The following is a 21,388-nucleotide window of genomic DNA, read 5'->3' on the forward strand; positions in this document are numbered from 1 at the left end:
CAAGGAGACTAACAGTGCCACTTTTTTATGTCATTTTAATTATCTCGGCTATTCTGAATTGGAATCAGTCAGACTATTTTTGAAATATAAACATTTGGTTATATCGCCTTTTCTAGGGACAGTTTTAAGTTTAGTAATCTCATCATTCCAAAGATGACCTGTCAGTTCCCACCATGGGATGAGCAGCAGAACAAAGTGAGGGGAACACTGCCCAGTGGTTAATGAAGCAAGACAGTGCTTTCACTGTTTTCAACCTCCATTGACCAACAAATTACACTATTCCTAATTCATACCTTTTTCTCAGATTTTTCCTTCAAGCCTTAAAAAAAACCCTACAGATCCAAACATTAATATATTATTTAAAAATGTTATATATTATTTAAAAATGTTAAAATACTATATCGTTTCTTTTTGAAAATTTAAATTTCCTCTGGAAAATCCTTATTACAATATCTATAACCTCCCCTGACTTTAGATTTAAGATGTACTTTATTTTTATTCCTTTGCACTTTTGCACAAGCAGAAGTAGTATTTTTTTTTTTCCTTTGGGTAGGATGATTTATTTATGCTCTGATCCTACACTCAGATGGGTCCTTTACAAATTTTATAAATTGTTCTTCTTGTTTAGATTTCCTTCTACAAAAGCGAGCAAGTTCAATTTAACAGACATTGAATATCTCCTTTAGAGTATATGTGTAATTTGAACAGATACATTAGTTATTATTCAGTCGTTGAGTTACAAATATAAATTGGACTTATGTGTTATAAAATAACTGAAAATTGCTCTGCAATCAAGGTATCTTTACCAATATTTCTAGGTCAAACTAGAATTATATTTTCTTCTGGTGTTCAGAATAAAATTTGGGGGAAATTGTTCACATATATTATTACCACTTCTATTATTCACTTTCCATGATGTTTAAATCACACTTTATCTAGCAATTGTAGAAAGTTATTTATATCTTTAGAGGTTATTTCTTTCATCACATTGGGGGAAAGGTAAGATGACGATTAGTGAAATCTTTGTGCTTTGTGTACTCCAGATTTTATACAAGTTTCCATGCACCAAACGTATGTGGGGTTATTTCTTTTATCTGCTATCCAGTATTATAAGCTGGTGATTTATTATTGAATGTACTTAGGGTCATTTTCCTTCATGTTTACATTTTCTTATTTGTATTTATTCCAATTAGAGAGTTTAATTACCAATAAAATGGTAATAGGATAAAGACAAGTTTTACAAATGACAATATTAAAAAAACCCATAACTCTTCAGGAAGGTTTAAATGCCATGAGAATATAAAGCAAGAAATATATGCTTGTCAAATATACAGTATAAATAAATAATTTAGATGAAAATGGTTGACTACATTTAACAAAGAGACTACCTAATAATGAGGGGCTAAAGAGTGGTTGTTAGATTTGATGTACTTCATTGTATATTGTAAGTAATTGCTATCCATAAAAATTCTATGGCTTCTGTATAAGAAAAAGAGACATTTTGACAGACAACACTGGTATGAAGCGACAGCAAGCACAAATCCTTGGCAACTGTCATTATCCTGATGTTGAATTCACATCCAAACTGTGTGATAACTTAGACCTGCATGCTTGTTATTGAGCCATGATCTGTCAAAGTAGCCACACTTCCTACTTATGAATAGAATTATTAGCCACGTGCAGATTTCTGCCATAGAAATCTAAACTCACCAAGGATGCTTTGTGTTTCACAAAACAGGGGAAAAAGCCTCCATGTCATTGTATGCTTATGCTGAAATTTCTGGTGACGTGTTCCTGATTAAGTAAAAGTCAAATTTTTAAAAAATAGTTTATATTTTAGCCTATAATAAAATTAATTCAAAACTAGTAAAGATTTTGAATAAAATTAAAAGTAAAGCAAATGTAATTAGAAATCTAATTGTATAAGTTAGGCTACTATTAGCAGAGAGTAACAGGAGACACAACTGAAGTGACTTTAAAAGTGAACAGTCCACTGTCTCATGTAACAGGAACTTCAGAGGCAGGGCAATTCTAGGGTTAAATTCAGTGGTTCTGCTGGGTTATCAAAGAGCCTGGCTCTTTGTATCTTGCGCTCTGCCATCCTCAGAATATTGGCTAGATCATTAGGTTTGACTCCTCCTACTTGCAAGGCTCATCACATGTTCACTCAACAATATCCAACTAAAGAAGACAGATATTTGATAATTTATATCTCTTTCTTATTAGGGCGATAAAACCTTTCTCCAAAAGACTTTTCCTCATTTCTCATTGGCCAAAATTACTTAATTAACCAGCACAAGGCAAGGGAAATGGAACTAGCATCATTGGTGTTAGACCATTGAGTATTTACCCACTGGAGCTGATCAGGGGATGCCTTCCATGGGCATAAGAGGGTGAATATTCAAACATAACTTAGGCTTTTTATCTAAAGGGGGGAATGACTCTTAGATAAATATTCAATGTTACATGACATAACTCTTAGCTTTGGCTTTATTATATTTTACTACTAAACTGTGTATGTTTCTTATCAACGGCATTTTTGTGACACACCTTTGCATGATGTCATAATTATCAAAGAACAATTCCTGCATATTAGTCACTAGTTGGAGTATCGCAGTGAAAAGAGATAAAACAAGGATCTTACCATTGCAGAGTGGGATATGAAATCATCTGAAATCACATAATACATCACAAAGCAAACATATCAATATGCAAAACAATACATCAGTTCTTGCACAGGACCTGGGGGAATGATTTGGTATAAGGAGTGACTAGGATCTCGTGGGGTTAACTCCTCGCATGTGTCTTGCCAGCTTGAACAGTTTTGTAGAGATTTTCTCTATGTCCCTAACCTCTGAACTCATGATGACCCTCATGATAGCCAAGACTTTTCCTTCACAGTACTAATCATAGTCAGTAATTGTAAATTTATATTCATGACAATGTATATAACATTTCTCTCTTCCACCAGACAATTATTGTATTATGGAAGGGGTTTTAGAAAGTGTAAGCACTAAGTTCAGATTAATATTTATTAAATACTTACTGATTGAAAGGTGTACAGTAATGGGTATAGATCAGCTGAGTGAACACCATTGACAAAAAGGTATACGTGTAAGAATGGTGGAAGGGGCTTCCCTGGTGGCGCAGTGGTTGGGAGTCCGCCTGCCGATGCGGGGGACGCGGGTTTGTGCCCCGGTCTGGGAGGATCCCGCGTGCCGCGGGGCGGCTGGGCCCGTGAGCCATGGCGGCTGAGCCTGCGCGTCCGGAGCCTGTGCTCCGCAACGGGAGAGGCCACAACGGTGAGAGGCCCAAGTACCGAAAAAAAAAAAAAGAATGGTGGATGGCAATGTGGTGCAATTATAGCTGAGGGATATTACAGGGGGGCAATGGTGGCACCACTTGGTAGAAGTCCTTGAGTAAGAGAGTGGCAAGTATGACTTTATTAGGAGTTTTCCTCGAGTTGCTATAAAAAGTCACTAAGATTCACTAATGCTATTAAAACAGAAGAAATGAGAAGAAAAATTGCTCTTGTCAAAACTAGAATCATACCTTTAAATCTTGTCATGGTCTATTTATCTGCTTTTTCTATACTCCTCCCTGGGCATAATTTTATACTTTTAGATGTCACACCTTTACTTAGTTGTTGCTTTGTGAGACAAAAATTGTAAATTAGATTTAATGGAAACCACAGAGAGTAAAGCATAATCAGTCAGATATTAGCCTGAGATATTAAGGGGGTTGTCAATTCCACAATATTTAAGATCTGTCCCTGATAATCTTTTTGATTGTAGTAGAAATCCTATATGTAGATGAGGTATAGTACTGTTTCAGAAAAGAATAAAAGCTTAGTTAATCTCTTAATGTACCTTCCAGCTTTGTAATTCTGTGATTTATCATATCCATTGTATCATACGTAGAAATTGTTTACAAGATTCAATAACCTAAATTTTTATAGTTTTTAATTAACGAATAGTTTTTTATCCATACTGCTTTAAGGTTAAGTTTTGACATATTTTACTTCATCTTTCTCTAAATGCACATAAAATTCTTAAATATTTACATAGTTTGTATATGTTTGTAGTATAGACACACATAACCACATTTGTTCTTTGTTCTTTTTTATGACCTAATTTCTAAAGAATTATTCAGTTGCTAAAAGAAATAATCTATTTCCAATAACTGACCATAAACTAACTCAGAAGTGATGTAGCTGATGCTTTTTAAAAGAAATTTACATCCAAATGAATACCCCCCTTCTTGAAAATATCTACTTTAGGAAGTAGTAATTTATTCTAATAACAATGCCACTTCTCAAAGCATTTCCTTGAGTTCCTCTTTGGATTTACCATCAGAAACTGTGGTACATTCTTTAAAATAGTCTCAGTATTTAATGATGACAAATTTAATCTTAAGAAGTTGCATTTGAATTTTCCAGAAAATAAAATATCTGGATCTAAATTTGGTATAAAAAAATGGATAGTCAAGACTGCATAATTGTATAGCTAGTGTGGTAGGCAGAAATCTAATCTGGTCCCCAAGATTTCCACCCCCTGGTATATATGCCTGGTATAATTCCCTCCTCTTAAGTGTGGGTGGGATTTTGAATATGATAGGATGTCACTCCCATGATTAGGTTACATTATATGGCAAAGGAGATTTTTGCAGATGTAGTTAAGGCATATAATCAGTTGTCTTTGAGTTAATCAAATGGGAGATTATCCTGGGTGGGCTTGACCTAATCAGATCTACTCTTTAAATGAGAGTTTGGAGATCAGAGACAGAAAAGTCAGAAAGGTGAGTTCCCCTGGCTTCAAAGATGATAGTAACTATGAGTTCTCTAGCTATAAGGAACTAAATTCTGGAAAAAAACTGAATGAGCTTGGAAGAAGACCCTGAGCATCAGATGAGACTGCAGCCCCAGCTGACACCTTGATTTCAGCCTTATGAGATCCCGAGCAGAGGTTCCTGCTAAACTTTGCCCAGACTTCTGACCCACGGAAACTGTGCTATAATAAATAGGTGTTGTTTTAAGCCACTAAGTTTGTGGTAATTTGTTGCACAGCAATAGAAAACTAATATAGGTAGGTAGATAAGAAATATTTCTTAAGAAGATGTATTTCTAAAGTAGTGTGATTGATGTTCTTGTATCAACCTAATATAGTGGCTTTTAGATTTCAGGCTAGAAAAGGATGCTTTTTACCAGTGGTAAAAATGATTTTTACCAGTGGTAGAAGAGTAAGTAATACAACGATGATTGGAATATTTGACGGAAATTGAGGGTCTAGCATTTTAGATGGTAGGAAGGGGTCAGTATGATATAGTGATTTCAGCTATCAAACCTACCAGGGCAGATGTGAATGTACAGGAAGGAAGTACATTTTTATACAAGAAGGTAGCATAGAAGTCTTACTGAAGAGAGAACTTCTTGAAATCTGTGTATATGTGAATTACAGATATAATGAAATAGTCACAGTAGAGACTTATCGTAGACTTCAGGACAAGATAATAAGATGGACATAGAAAGCTTAAAAAGAAGATCTGTGTTATAAAATTAGCCCAAGTTCTAGAATGTGGTAGAAAGCCTCAACAGTAACTGAAGATAAAGTGAGGTTATTTTTTGGATAAAAGATCATTTCCTAAAACAGTTGGTTTAGAAATCCACATGGAATTCCTGGTTAAGAATTTTCTGGTTGGGAAAAAAAGTCCAAGAAAACTGCCATACAACTTATCAAATTTTATAAAAGACAGCTGTAACAAAATGTAGATCTTAAAAGAAATTATAATATAAAATTTATGTAATTAGAAATTCTTAAGAAACACAGAGAGGACAGGGTGCAAAGCCTCAGACCCATGCAAGCAGAATTTTGGAGCTGAGTTCCTTGCATAAAACGAGGAGCTGTGAAAGATAGATGCACCTATCCATGAAAAATGGAATAAAAAAGTATTGCTCACCAGCCAGAGAAACAGCAATAAATGGATATGATATGGTCTAAGATTCTTGCATTTTCTGGAAGTAATAAGTTAGTCATTTATGTTAAACTTTAATAAGACAAGGGTTTATATTGTAATATCTAATGTTTCCACTAAAAATAAGGTTAAAGTGTGGCATACAACTTAATAGAAGGGAAAAATGTAACAATTTTTTAAGTATTATTTAATCCAAGAGAAAATATAAGAATGAAAAGGAACATAAAACAAGAAAAATAGAAAACAAAGCATAAGCATGAAGGTAAATTCTCAAAGGACAAAGACTGTCCTGGTGAAGGAGATAACCTTGTGAATATATATTAAATGTAAACAAGCTAAATTCTCAAAAGGCAAAAACTGTCTTTGAAAGGAGGATAACTATGTAAAGATGTGTATAAATCTGGAGGAGGAGGAAATTCACTTTAATTAAAATCTGAATGTCATGGGATTTTTAAGAGATTTTTGCAGAGCGGGTGAAAAGGGTATTTTAAAATTAAAAGGGGAGGAGAAACAAGGGAAAGAAAGAAAAATAGGGAGACTACAATTGTGGTGACTTAAATACCATCTAGATATTAGAGCTTTATTGGCTCAAGAGCACTGCGGGTTCACTGCTGCTAATGTAGAGCTACCTCCTTGCCCACCTCCCCATTACTCTCCTGTGTTTTAAGTTTCAGTTCCATTGTAGTAGCCATCTGTTTTCCTAAACTTTTTTGAATAGGAACTTCAATTTTCTAACTAATGGAAAATAAGGAAATTTTAGGGTTAATGGGAATAATATCATAGGATGATAGTTAAGTATAGATATTGTGGAGCCAGACTACTTGGATTTGTCTCTGACACCTGACTGCTGTGTGACCTTTGGCAAGTTCTATAAGCCCTCAGTTTACTCATCTGTAAAAGGAAGAATATAATATAGGACTGTTGTAAGGATTAAATGTAAATATAAGTAAAATGCTTAGAACAGTGACTGTCATAATAAGTGCTTTGTAGTCATTAACTGTTAGTATTGTTACTATTATTGTCATTATGAAGGGTATGATATACTATTTATTCCTTTTCTAGCCTGTGGACTGGGTTAGTGTCCCTGTAACTGAGTTGGGTAAGGGCTAAGAGAGCTGATGAAACTATTCAATGAAGACTTTCTGGGACTTTGCCTACAACTTCACCTGCTTCAGTGTCCAGGTGACTTAGTATAAAATAGAGTTAGAGAGGTGTGTCTTCTTCCCACCTCTGTACTGAACTGTTCTGGCATTCCAAGCACTGGAATCTTGGGGAATACTACAAGGCAGCACTTCCGTATGGATCTCATTGCTCTTGTGATGGCCAGTGGCAGCAGTGAGGCAGTAAGATGAAACAGCTATGACTCTCACCAACAGATTTTTATAGGGACTTAGGAGGCAGTTTTAGGAATTTATAGTGCACTACCTTAGGGACTCATAAATAAATGGGGAGGATTTTCAAAGGGGAATAAAGTCCTGTATTATGGGGACTTCCAACTCTCATCCGCATGCAACCATTTACCCTGTGGCACATAACTACCTTCCATTCTTTCAGAGGAAATAATAAACCATTTTACACCCTTGTGGACATAATGAAGACAGGCCAGATGAAATCATTGTGATTATAATGAAATTTGTGGATGAGAAAAATTTGGAGTAGGGGTTGTTTGTGCCAAGCTTTCCACACTAAGCATGTGTTATTTTGTAACTGTGTGGATGGGGAGGTTACATTATATTACTTATAAGGACTATTGAGGAACTAGCAAATTGGAAAGAGGCAGGTGTGGTTGGTATAAAAATAGCCCCAATTACAGTAATACATGGAAACTAACTATCTTCTATGGCTGATCCTCTACCCAACAGCTCAATATTCTCAAATATGTTTAAGATTGTTTCATTTTATCATGCCAGCAATTCTACATTTTCCATCTTTCTGACTTGGTATTTGCATAGATTTACATATCATCCCAGGTCATGTGGTCCCTTGTTCAAGTATTTAGTTCATCTGAATACTACTCTTTCAGCTTAAATACCAGGTAGGGTAATCAACTGTCCCAATTTGTCTGAGAGTAAGGGAATTTTTGAGATGTGTGGCTTTTAGTTCCAAAGCCAGGACAGTCCTGAGCAAACCAGGATGGGTTATCACCTAATCCGAGGTCTGCTGTAAAGACTTTACCAACTTTATTCCAATGCACAAAAGTTTGCCTTCAAGGAATTCTTTTCGCACTTAAGGTTAATATAAACCCAGAGTTCTAAGCAGTTTATTTAACATAACATTCTCTCTTTATTAGGGGATAGTTTGCAAGTTTCTTGAGGGTGGAGCCACATCTCTAATTTTTATATTTACTAATACTTAACAGAGTGCTAGTGTTTAATAAATCAATGTAAGAATTTTAAAATGTTACTTAACATTGCTTCAAGCATTACACAATTTTTCTTCTTTAGTTTCATTAAGTGATTAAATTTAATGGCTATGAATGTGGGTTTTATTTTAGGACATCTTGCAGTTCAGTTTCCCACCAAGTCAACTACTGATTATGTGAGGCTGGGCAAGTTAATTAGCCTCTCTGAGCCACAACTTTTTAAATCTGTGAAATGAGGATAAAAATAGTACCCACCTCCCAGGGATATTGTAGGGCTTAAGCAAAATACTGTCTAAGTGTGTAATGTTTTGTCTAGCACATAGCACACAACTAGTTATTATGTGATAGCTGTTAATAAGTGATTATACATCAATTCACTGTATTCTTCCCTGCATTGTTTCTTTCAGAGAGTTTATGTCATCCCAGGCAAAAGCAGTTACTAAACCTACTGAAGATTATTTGCAGCCTCAGTTTGGCCCCAACAGACTTTTACATTCAGCGGCAGCATCAGAAGGGTCAGGACTTCAAGATTGCTCCACACATCAAACAGCATCAGATCATAGCCATGATGAAATATCAGACCCAGATAGCTACAAATCAAACAGTAAAAACAATTCCTTTTTTATATCAGCATCCAAGAGAAACAGACCTGTCAGTGCTCCAGTGGGTCAATTGAGGTAATCAAAGCTGTTCTCTGTTCTTTTTAACTGACTGTTGAAGCTTTTTCCTTTGAGCAGAATTTATAATGACTCAGTTGACTATTTCAAACATTAAAATATAACACATCTCTAGGGTTTTGTTTCTGCTTTTGTTTTGTTTACTTTTTTCTTTGAAAGCGCTTGAGTAGAATGTTGCTAATTACACTTGGGGAAAATATGAGATACACTTGAACGTGGTTAATATGAAACTCTGAAAGGAATATTTGAAGCAGAATCAGGCTAAGACCATGAAATACCTTGGTTTACCAGATATTTGTGTAAAAGTAGAAATGCATACCTTTCATGTTTAACCAATATTTGAAATAAAATCAAATTGAAATGAACTTATAAAACCATTTTGTGTATGTTTTCACATCAAGATTGTTATCATAAACTGTTAAGAGTTTATGGATAGAAGAAAATGTTGACAAAAATAAAAATTAAACTAAGAAACTGATATTCACATTATTTTCATATGTTCAAATAGGTGGATATATCGTGGTTTTAATTTATCTCACAGTTTTACTTTAAAATGTTTACTTTGCTGCTGTGGCATTAGGAGTTACCAGGGTTAGCTAGAGAACTCAAGTAAAAAGTATGACATGTTAGTCATTTACATGTACTTTTGCTGAGAAAAATAATACGGATTGAAACTGGTTTTGACAGAAAACAAAACTTAGAAATCTTCTCTTACTGCCCCCAAGCAATTTGAAATGAAAGCAATAAAATTGACTTCAGAATGAAAAGCTTAGTATGATGTATTTGAATTTCAAATCTTTTAAAAAAATCGAAGAACTTTGATAAAGATGAAAACTTAAGGGAAAATCTTAGCCATTTACTATTTCATGATGTTAAGACCATATTACTATTTTTTTTGCTTTCTGTTAGAATATAGCATATATATGTATAATTTTTTTAAATGAGTGTTGTGATGTTTTATAGTAAAGTGATTTAAATGGTTTATTCTGAGATATGTGTTTTACATGAACAGTTTTGGCAAACTTATCATGTATTAAATTTTTTAAAATATTTAAGTATATATGGACAATCTTATCTTATAAAAAGTGGGTTTTTTTAGGACTATGTAAGAACAATCGTTAGTGCTTATATCTGTAGAAAATACCCAGGATAATATTTACTTAAATAGTTTTACTAATTAACGTACACAAATTGTTGTGTGTTTTTTTCTTCAGAGTTGCAGAGTTCTCTTCTTTAAAATTTAAGTTGGACCAGGATTGGCATAGATTGTCTCAGATACAAACTTCAACCCAAAGTGATTAGAGTAACAGCTTACAAAAATGGATCTAGAACTGTTTTTGCCAAAGTTACTGTACCAACCATCACCTTGGTAACTGGTGTCCAAAAGTTTTCAGTGCTTTATTTCTTCCCTTATTCTCTTTATCTATGAAAAGTGAGAAAGATGACATTTATTGTTTAAAATTTTCTGTATCTGTAAATCACTTATATGTATATACATAGACCTCACAGGCATTTCATTCCTTTTTTTATCAATATATAAGTAGTATATTTAATTAAACAGATACAATGGCTTTATATCTCTATAATATATTATATATATACTATATGTAATATAGTATATATATTATAATTATGGAATGTTCAAGGACTAGAATTTGAGAATCAGATATTCTCAGTGTTGTGATTAACCTATTTGTATATTTTCAACTGCTACAAAATAACCATATTGTCGGAGTTATTGAGTTACTTGGCAAGTGGCTCAGTGGGTTTCTATTTGATCATTGCGTCTTTTGTTTAGCGGAAATGTGTTACTTTCTTTGTTGTCAATCCCTTTCTCTTACCTCTTGCTTTCTATTAGTTGCTGGAGGAGTGCACGGAAAAGCTGAATCTGAACATGGCTGCACGACGAGTATTCTTGGCAGACGGCACTGAAGCCCTCGAACCCGAAGACATACCCTGTGAAGCCGATGTTTATGTTTCAACGGGAGAGCCCTTTTTAGATCCATTCAAAAAAATTAAAGGTAAAAAAAAAAAATAAACCACCCTACCCCCCCCCCACACACACACAGTAAATTGCTTAAGGGGTGCAATTAAAAAATGATTTTCATTCTGTCTTTTTTGCATGGTTTAACAAAACTAATGTTTACGCATTTACAGCTCAGTAAGAGGATAATGTGCTTAATGAAAGAAAAATCCACTGACAGCCACGTTTATTGCCCTTCATTAGCATTGGTGCTTAATTTAATATAGATCTGAATAGACATTAGGGAGCCTGCAGGAGGTTAAATGGTGAAAATATAATAAATTAAATCAGAGATTATTGAATTTACTGTTTAGTTTCTGTGACACTCAACAGACATAATTCATTAGACTTATTCTCTCAGAAAATAGTTCAAAGTTTCAAGTATCATTTATTCATTTACACTTTTGGTCTTTTTTCAGATGGCATTAACATAATTTTGAAAATGTGGCCAGTAATGAACATATAATTCTTATATACATGTGATTTTCCAAATAAAATTTTTCATTAGATAAATGCTACAGCTTGACTTTTAACCTTGAAATATATATATATATTTTTTTTTTACATTTACAAAATATGAATATGTATATTTTAGACACACTTGTAGATAAGGTCTTTTTTAAAAGTCCATTGTTTCTAACATTTCAGAAATGTGGAGATTTTCTAAAATAAAAAACAGGTTTTTTTCAGCGGGAAAGAATCTGTTTTAAGAGAGAAATAAAAGTACCACTTTCTAAGAATATTCTTCTAAGCATGTCATACCCAGGGTCTGTTATCAAGTGCTGTATATGGTAATCACATTTAAATGACATAAGAACTTTGCCATACAAATTCAGTATATCTAACTGCTGTATTCCCCTCTGCTTTATACCTTATTAGAAGTATTTTTTTTTTCCTGCAACTGCTGTAAAGCCAGTGAACCAAAGGCAAGTCTAGGCAGTAATTGCATAAGTAGAAGAAAAGTAATTCTGAAGTTCATTACAGATGAAGTGACGAAAATTCTTCTTCTATTATTATTATATAAAATGATACTAGGATTTCTATCTCTTTAAGAATACTTGATCATTAGGAAATCATTTCTTGAATTCATTAGAAAGTTCAAGGTAATTTGGTCCTTGTAAAGAAACTTGTTGCTACAATACACAGTGAAAATTACCTATGCAGTAGTGTAGACCCATATATTTTTCAAATTTTGCTTTAACTTTAAAATATGGCTGCCTTTATTTTGTATTCATTGAATCATCTGCTTGTATAAAAGCATGAGTCTTTGTGGGTAAATGTTTCTGTGACTTTTTTATATTCAGATATATATGTAGTAAATGCTTCCTTAAGATCCTCATTTATTTTTATTAATCAGAAGTACTTGCCATTCTTATGATTATGGTATTTTGCAAGAGATATATAAAAATTATTTACAGCTAAGCTTCTTAGAAGATCTGGACATATATGCCTAAAATAACAATGTTACACACATGACTAAGCTTGGTGGATGATTTTTAAATGTACAAACTAATTTCCTGCTACTTTTTGTTTTCTCTTTTATCCTTTTAAAGCCAAGTCTAGAACAAAAAACTTCTCTGCTTTGTCTGCGTATCTTTGGCTGTGTTTCACTGTGACATGCACTGCTGTTCTTTTAGCACCAAAATGTTGGCACACACTCCTGAAAATTTCACACCATCTCTTGCTGGATCAGCAAGCTTAACCCACCAAAATCTGGTGTTGTGCAATGGTTTTTGACTGATAATCAATCTTTATGCTGCTCGACAGTTGTTGCTGGGACACGGAGTAGAGCAGGTGGCAGATGTGCCTCGTCTTTTGAGAAAAGAAATTGTAGGTGAGCTTGGACACAGACTAGCATATCACATGTCCATTAAAAAGACTTAAGTATAATGGGGAAAAAGCCACTTGTCTAAGTTAAGCTCATAGATAAGCCTATAAGCCTAAAAACTGATACTTGGTTTCTTTCAGAACGAGAATATAAACACCAATAATTTATTATATATATATATTAAATAATAATTTGTTTCATATATATAATTTATCATATATATGTATATAATTTGAGAGGGGTATGGGAAGATTTCATATATGTATACCACCTACACATTCACATATACTTTTTCAAATCAGGTTAAAATTACCTTTCTTGCATGAGTTTCATAGATAATCGATAATTTGCCAACTTGTTGTCATGAGTTTACCATAAAAATAAAACATGCATGAGTAGCTTTGAAAGTGGTAGATAAATTTAGAGTAAGGAGGCATTCTCAGAAGTTGGAAAATTCTATTTTCTTAAGGTAAATAGGAGGAAAACACCTGGCAGAATTTGGTGTTACTGTTGTATCTTTCCAAATGAGAATGAATATTTTATGTACAACTAACCAACAAACATTAGAGTCAGTAACTGGTCATTATTTTAATATACTGATTTTCATTCATTCAACAAACATTCATTGAGAGTCTACTATGTGCCAGGTACGAGGCCAGATCAGAGACAGATAAAAAAAGGGACTCATAGTCTGATTTCTTTTTTTGTCATGATCCCTTCATCTTTGATTTTAAATTTAAAAAATTTTTTAAACCGAATGCTTTGGGCCCTCCAAAGGAAAATTTACTTTATTTCTGGCACAGGAAAGCCAAATAAATCTATGTATATTTTGGCAGTTATATTTCCATGCTTCATTATTTTCTTATTCTTTAGAAAAATAGTGTAGACAGTAAAAATTACCTTAGAACTATTTCCAGATTTACTAAGGTAGAAAGAGACCTGCAGAACATCTCTGATTTTTGAAATATTTTACCACCCCTTTTGAGCATCACTGTTGACAACCAGTTGCACTGGATTTAATAGAAAGCTGGAGAGCTATTCATCACATACCTCCAAACACAGAGCTTTCATATAGAGGTCAAGCCAAGGTCAAGACTGACATGAAGCATTCCCTGTTGAAATGCAATATTAGAATAATTCTTACATTTGAAGTTGAACACCTAAACAGAAAGATTAATTGTGTGTGGGAAAAACAGAAAGAATTTTTATGAAGACATTTGATGAAGATCAACTGTCTTATTAAGTCTTGTAATTCTGCCATTTGAAGATTCTGAAATTTATTAATGATTCCTCTAGAACTGTGAAGATGAAGTTAATGAGTTATTTGAAAAGGCATTTTTAAAGTTTTCAGATTCATGGACATACGGTTTAGGTTTTTTCACAGTTTCCTGGATCTTCTGCTTAATAGTGGCACAGTAAAAATTCTTGCGTCAGATTCATGGGGTTTATAAGAGTTCAGCTCCTTTATAACTGCTAGGAGCTGTAGGCAATGCAAACCTAGCATAAGAAATGGTTCATGCTCTGCAGTAGCTTAAATGTCTTAAAAAAGATGAGGGAAAAAATCTGTTTGGGCCTAATTCATTAGGTCCAAGTTTCATCATATGGATTTCTGATTGTTATTTTTATTTATTTTTTTTTTTTCGTTTTGTATTTTCATTCTTTCTTGTATATCCTATTCTACTATTTGGCTTTCAGTGTTATCATTTATAGTGATTCATTTCAGTCCTGAGTTTTGTTAACCAGAAGTGAAACTGAGTATTGCGAATAGGATTTTACATCTTTTACATACTGTATTGTGAAGATGTAGTCACAGAAAAAAAAAATCCATGAAAAGAGTTCTTGATACTACACCTAAGATCTAAATTTAAACCTAGAGATTTCTGCTAACTGCCATGTGATCTACAAAATGAAATAATTTGCTGTGACAGCTAGTGATTGACAAGAATATGTGTGAGCACATTTAAAATAGGCCATCTTTTCATGTAGAAGTAAATGTCAGTGAAATGATGGATTCTCATCATTTTAATTATTGATGATTTGGAAATATTTCAATTCCACAGCATACAAGACACATTCTAAATAGCAGCATAACACTTTTTCTCATATCTGCATCAGTAATGAAATGTTCTGTCATATTTTGTTTTCAAAAAATGCATTAGTTTAATGAACTTGGATTCATGCATTATATTCTTTTCCATTATATGTCTCCTGAATTTGTCGATTTTTATTTATTTTTATTATTTATTTATTTATTTATTTATTTATTTGTGGTACGCGGGCCTCTCACTGCTGTGGCCTTTCCCATTGCAGAGCACAGGCTCTGGATGCGCAGGCTCGGTGGCCATGGCTCATGGGCCCAGCCGCTCCGCGGCATGTGGGATCTTCCCGGACCGGGGCACGAACCTGTATCTCCTGCATCGGCGGGCGGATTCTCAACCACTGTGCCACCAGGGAAGCCCTCGATTTTTAAATGGTTGTTTTAAAAGCACAAGTTTAAAGAAGTGACCCACTACCCACATCACACTTGCTATTCTTGGGGCTGGATCTCAGGACAATGCTACAGTGCTGTCTACACCGATGGCTGCATTTGTCCTGCTAAAGCTAATACTGGCCTTTGTGATGCTCACCAATAGGGTGACCACTGCTTAACTTGGGCAGCTGCAGCGGGAGTTAGAGTGGGTGTTCCCAAATTCTCTCTTATCATTTTGTTTGTATAGTATATGTATTAGGTGAGATTGTCAGTACACCTCATCTCCCACTTAGCTGCATATACCAAAAGCAGGAAAATGATATTATGCAGAGAAAAAAAACCCACTTCTGAGAGAGCATATGATTCTTTTATCTATTTCTACAAGTGAGAGTAAAACTATAGGCACATATTTTATATATTTCCCTATTTCAAAAGTTTTAAACCTATAAATGTGTACAGTATCCTTACTATATAAACAGATGTGGGTTTGAAGACACTGCAAGAGATGGACCCCCCTCCCCACCGAAAAGAATCCTTAGCCAGTAGGAATATTTAGAGCATGAATATGGCAGCATCTCATACTGTCAAAATAGCAAATCATTGAGAAACATCTAAATTCTTGACATATTCATGAATTGCTGAATTGTATATATTGTATATATGCACACAGAGGCTACACTTGTTTAATGAAGATGCCTGTAAACCTATAACTGTCCTGATAATTTGAATACTTTCTGTATGCCATGCACTCAGCATGTGCTTAAAGTGTATTATACCTTCTCCTTACAACCCCTGAGTTAGTGCTACAAGTCCACAGTCTCTTATATGCAATTCTAAAATCCAAAATTGCAGATGACCAAACAATTTTTTCATAACTCATTTAATAGCAGGACCTTATTTGGTATAACCAATCGATGGTTTGATGAAAAATAATTAATGTGTTTGATTATGGGCTGCTCTCCTAGATACATAATATTTGATATATGTAACATATTCACATTTTTGAAATTCAAAAATTTCTACTTATGGAATCACATCTGACCTTAAGGGTTTTGGATATGGTTTTTCTGTCATAGCTGCAAAGAAATGTGATAAATTTTAATTCTCACTAGGATATTAACTCAGAAAGGTTATAAATGCTGTCTTTATCACCTTGAGTTGTTTGTTACATGGGTAAAAGTGGACAGAGAGAGCATCTCCCTGACTAGAGCTGAGAGAGTGTGTGGAAGGCAATAAAAAAAGACATATGGTTCCGTCTAAGGAAACAGAGGAGTCGTTAAAGAGAGACCATTCATTCATTCAGTCATTTCCTCAAGAAGTGTTTATTGAATCCCTACAGTATGCCAGGATATGGTGTGAACAAGACAGAGGTCTCATGGAACTCTGGTTCTAATAAGGTTGAAGAAGCAATAGACATAAACATATAGAGAATTAAATAAGTTATTTTTGACAGCGTTAAGTGTATAAAGGCATTAAAAAGGGTGGTATCACAAGCATAAATGATGTCAGGAAACAAAAGGAGAGAATTTAAAAACTGAACCAGGCGTTTACAGTAACCTTTTTAAATGAAATCTCTTAGGTAGTTGTCTACCTACCCTGCTTGCTTCTTTACCTGAGAATTCATTTATATAGTCTATATGTACTCTTTCAGGGTTTTGCCTTCCAAACCATTCGTTTTTGAAGCTTTCAGACATCTGTTAGGAGAGACATGAGAAATGCATTATTATTTAGTGGGAAGAACACTCGACTTGAAGTCAGATGGTATTGCAAGATTCTAGTCCCTGTTATATGACCTTGGGCAGATTGGTCTGCACGTCATTATCCTTACCTGTATAATAGAGGTAATAATATCTAAAAGGATTATTGGATAGTGTCTTATTTTTCTAAAAAAAATGATAAATTATTTGAAAATTAAATGTTTATAAATCCTTCATCAAAATAGAACACAGAGAATAGCATTTCATAAACATAACTAAAGTTCCAAATGCTGTTAAGATCCCAAGGCAGGGCTTCCCTGGTGGCACAGTGGTTAAGAATCCTCCTGTCAGTGCAGGGGACACGGGTTTGAGCCCTGGTCCGGGAAGATCCCACATGCCTCGGAGCAACTAAGCCCATGCACCACAACTATTGAGCCTGTGCTCTAGAGCCCGCGAGCCACAACTACTGAGCCCACGTGCCACAACTATTGAGGCCCACGCACCTAGAGCCCGTGCTCCGCAACAAGAGAAGCCACAGTACTGAGGAGCCCACGCATGGCAATGAAGAGTAGCCCCCACTCGCCTCAACTGGATAAAGCCCGCGCAGCCATAAATAAATAAATAAATTTATTTATTTACTTATTTATTTATTTTAAAAAGATGCATACCAAAGGAATATTTTCAATGAGCCTAGGCTCTTGCATCTTCCCATACATAGAAAAACACTAAAAAAAAAAAAAAAAAAAAAAAAAAAAAAGCATCCCAAGGCTATTAATCAGAACCTTGTGTCCACTGTTACCTTCCCAGAATAGCTGCCTGGGTTCGGGAAAACAGCAACAACACCACAATAATTTGTCTCTACTTTTTGTTTTTTTGCGGTACGCGGGCCTCTCACTGCTGTGGCCTCTCCCGTTGAGGAGCCCAGGCTCCGGACGCGCAGGCCCAGTGGCCATGGGTCACGGACCCAGCTGCTGCACGGCATGCGGGATCCTCCCGGACCGGGGCACGAACCCGCATCCCCTGCCTCGGCAGGCGGACTCTCAACCACTGCGCCACCAGGGAAGCCCTGTCTCTACTTTTTTATCACTGCCAGGGAAGCAAACTACTCTATGAACCTGGGCAAGTCACTTAACCTCTCTCAGCCTCAGTTTCCTCATCCATAAATTGAGCCCAATAGTGTAGCTATGAGGAGTAAATAAGATGATGTGTGTAAGAAACCTGCTGTACATGTGTCTAAAACATTGTATTTGCACATATGCTCTTTATCTATTTTCCTTCTTTTGCTCCATCTCTTCCTCAACACGTTTCCATCAGTTTTGCATACAAGAAAGTACCTGGTTTTACTACCAAAGGTATTTGCTAGGTCCGAGATCTTAAAATACATACAATCAAATTAAAATCCCTACCAAGCACTTGTGTTACAGCATGATATGGGAATCTGAGTTAAAGCCTTGGAAGTCTCACTATATTGTACTTTTTGCCTTGAGAATTTTTCTGGAGTGTAGGTCAAAATCAAGTCCTTTTAGAAAAGGAGCCCCAATTGGCCTTGCTCTGCTCAATTCCAAGAATGGTATTTTAAAATATGTTTATGACCCAAGGCTAGCCTTAACTTTAAGCTGCCATAACTTATTTCAAGAAAGTTCATAGAAAAGTTCAGGGAAAGGGTGACAACATTTTGATTGGCACAATAGATGGGATGTTTGTAATTTTAATCAAATTTAAATTGAAGACATACTTCAAATGATATGTCAGACTAGTGTTACTGAGTTAAAATCTAATGACAACCACTGTCATTATTAGTTAAGTATAGCCGTCATGCCTATAGCAATGAATGATGACACTTAAGAACATGTAGAAACAAAGAACGCAAGTATTTAGAGAAAAGGGAGTGACTAGAAACTCAGTTGAACACAGGAATGCGACCTGGATTTAGTCTATTTACCAAACATAGAAGCAATTGTATTTTGAGCAGATGATATAATTGAATATAGCAGTATGTTTTCTTACTGTCAGAGCATTTATATTTTATAAACTCGTCTTGCACCCATGAAATGATGTGCTTGTTCATATTTAATGTCATTATCTATACTTACTTGACAGTCAGAGCATTAATGTATTTTCAAGTTTATTGCCCAACTACAAGAGAATGAATTTTTTTAAAAATAAGATTTTTAATAAGCTCATGGATTTGAAGTTGCAAGTTTGCTGCTTTTATTCTGGTGACAGAATAAGGCAGTATTCTCTTTGCCTGGCACACGCAAAATGGAAAATTACAATGTGGGGAGCACCCAGATCTATTTAATTTCTTGGCAGGCATTGGCTTTTTTTGAAGTAGACTGAGAAAATGTGGTGATAATGTAGATAGACCTTCTACTGCTAGAACATGCCTTGTTTTTTTCATGACTTGGTTATAAACAAAACCAGGAAAATAAAATAGGATGTGGGCTCTTCAAAATAAAATATATCCTATGGTTGGGGCATAATATTCTCTGAGTGTTGCAAGAGAGTAAGTGTATGAACATGAACTGTCAAGGGGACTTGACTGGGATGTAGCCCTTTGGGGAAGTTTTTCCAAAGGTTATGACAGACCTTCACTAGAGTGCAGGCCTCACCCCTATCCTCACCCAGTGGGCTCTTAACTTTCTAGAGAGAAACACTGGGATGGGTCTGGTCATGATGCTTTGGAACCCACTAGGTGTGGCTAGCAAATTTAAAGGAGGGCATGAGATGATAAAGTGAGTCTAGGACCCCTTCTTTGACAGTTGTGTGTGTAGGGACAGAGAATTTGCTGAGAGTACTGTCAACAAGGGGGAGATTGAAGAACTCTCCAAAGGAGAACTCCAAGGCTCCTGCTTTTGAGCTTCATGGATGGATTGGCATTATATTTGGTCCTACTTTCTGCAGAAGCTCCCACTAGTAAGGAAGAGCTCATTCTCAATGTACCCTTTTGTGATCATCAGATTTATAATGACTGGTGCAATAAACGTGTTTTCCCCTCTAAACCAAGTTCCTTGGCACAGGGCCTGGCACTTAATAGTTGCTCAGTAAATGTTATTCAGTGATTGAATGAAGGACCAAATAGGTACCATGATGAACCATCCATATTCCAATGAGGTGGTGGTGGGAGGGGAGGGTAAAGACCTCATTAGAGCAGCCTGCCTGGCTGCAAACAGTGAGTGGACATTTAGAAGGAGTATATTAAAAATCCCCTATCCCAAATTCATATGTAGATTTGTGAATGTTCCCGTTTGGCAGGGGGCCAGAGTAAGCCAGCCCAAGAATAATTACATGGCAGAGAGGCTAATGGTTATGCTAATGCTCGTCTGAGATGAGACAATGGTCCGAAGTGGAGTGCTGGGATAAATTATTCTCCCAGGAACCTATAGATCTGCGATTTTCAGTCTTCCCACATCCTCTCAGGAATGCCCTTTTTTACCCATTCTCTACCCTCAATCTTTTTTTCTTTTGGTGGCTGGGGAGTGCGGGGGTGGGGGGAGGCTTTCTTCTTCATTTAACACTTCCCTTTGTATTTCTCATAGTACCTTGCATACAGTAGGTGCTTATTAACTATTATTGAAAGTAAGGAAGTAAGAAAGAGGAGACGGGGTGACCTTTGGGAAGGTTTCGGGCCACTGCTCCCTGTCGTGCACAGCTGAAGGACTGTGGAGCTGGGTGGGGATGGAGAGGCTGTTTTCTTTTCTTTTCTTTTTAATAAATTTATTTTATTTATTTTATTTATTTATTTTTGGCTGTGTTGGGTCTTTGTTGCTGCGCGCGGGGCTTTCTCTAGTTGCGGTGAGCAGGGGCTACTCTTCGTTGCGGTGCGTGGGCTTCTCATTGTGGTGGCTTCTCTCATTGTGGAGCATGGGCTCTAGGATCGCGGGCTTCAGTAGTTGCAGTGCGTGGGCTCAGTAGTTGTTGCTCGCGGGCTCTAGAGCACAGGCTCAGTAGTTGTGGTGCATGGTCTTAGTTGCTCCGTGGCATGTGGGATCTTCCCAGACCAGGGATCGAACCTGTGTCCCCTGCATTAGCAGGCGGATTCTCAACCACTGCACCACCAGGGAGGCCCGAGGCTGTTTTCTAATTCTTACAAAGGTACCAGATAGCCTCAGCCCTGGGAGGGGTGTCAGGGTTTTGAGGTGAGAAAGTTAACAAAAGACAGAGGTGTAGAAAGCATTTGTTAGCTATGGCTAGTATGTTTCCTGAGAAGTTCAAAGTGGGTTTAGATGGCAATACATTTCTTGCTTTAATACTCAGACTGGCTTCCTGTCCCCCATGCCCAACAGTCCCCTCACCGCTTGATTACTCCTTATTCCACCCACTCCCAGCCTTGCTTAACCCTCTTTCTCACCAGGGCTAAC

The 21,388-nt window shown here is 35.9% G+C and overlaps 1 protein-coding gene across 1 annotated transcript in view; it reads left to right on the forward strand.

Moving 5' to 3' along the window:
- The window catches only part of DCDC1 (doublecortin domain containing 1), a 458,528-nt gene that overhangs the window by 37,542 nt on the left and 399,598 nt on the right, over positions 1-21,388 (forward strand). The window contains 4 exon segments of the mRNA XM_067038066.1: positions 8,740-9,009; positions 10,224-10,280; positions 10,282-10,378; positions 10,868-11,030. Of these exon segments, the coding sequence (XP_066894167.1) occupies positions 8,740-9,009; positions 10,224-10,280; positions 10,282-10,378; positions 10,868-11,030 (587 nt within the window).

The sequence above is a fragment of the Kogia breviceps genome, chromosome 7, assembly GCF_026419965.1.
Source record: "Kogia breviceps isolate mKogBre1 chromosome 7, mKogBre1 haplotype 1, whole genome shotgun sequence".
Lineage (NCBI taxonomy): Eukaryota > Metazoa > Chordata > Mammalia > Artiodactyla > Physeteridae > Kogia > Kogia breviceps.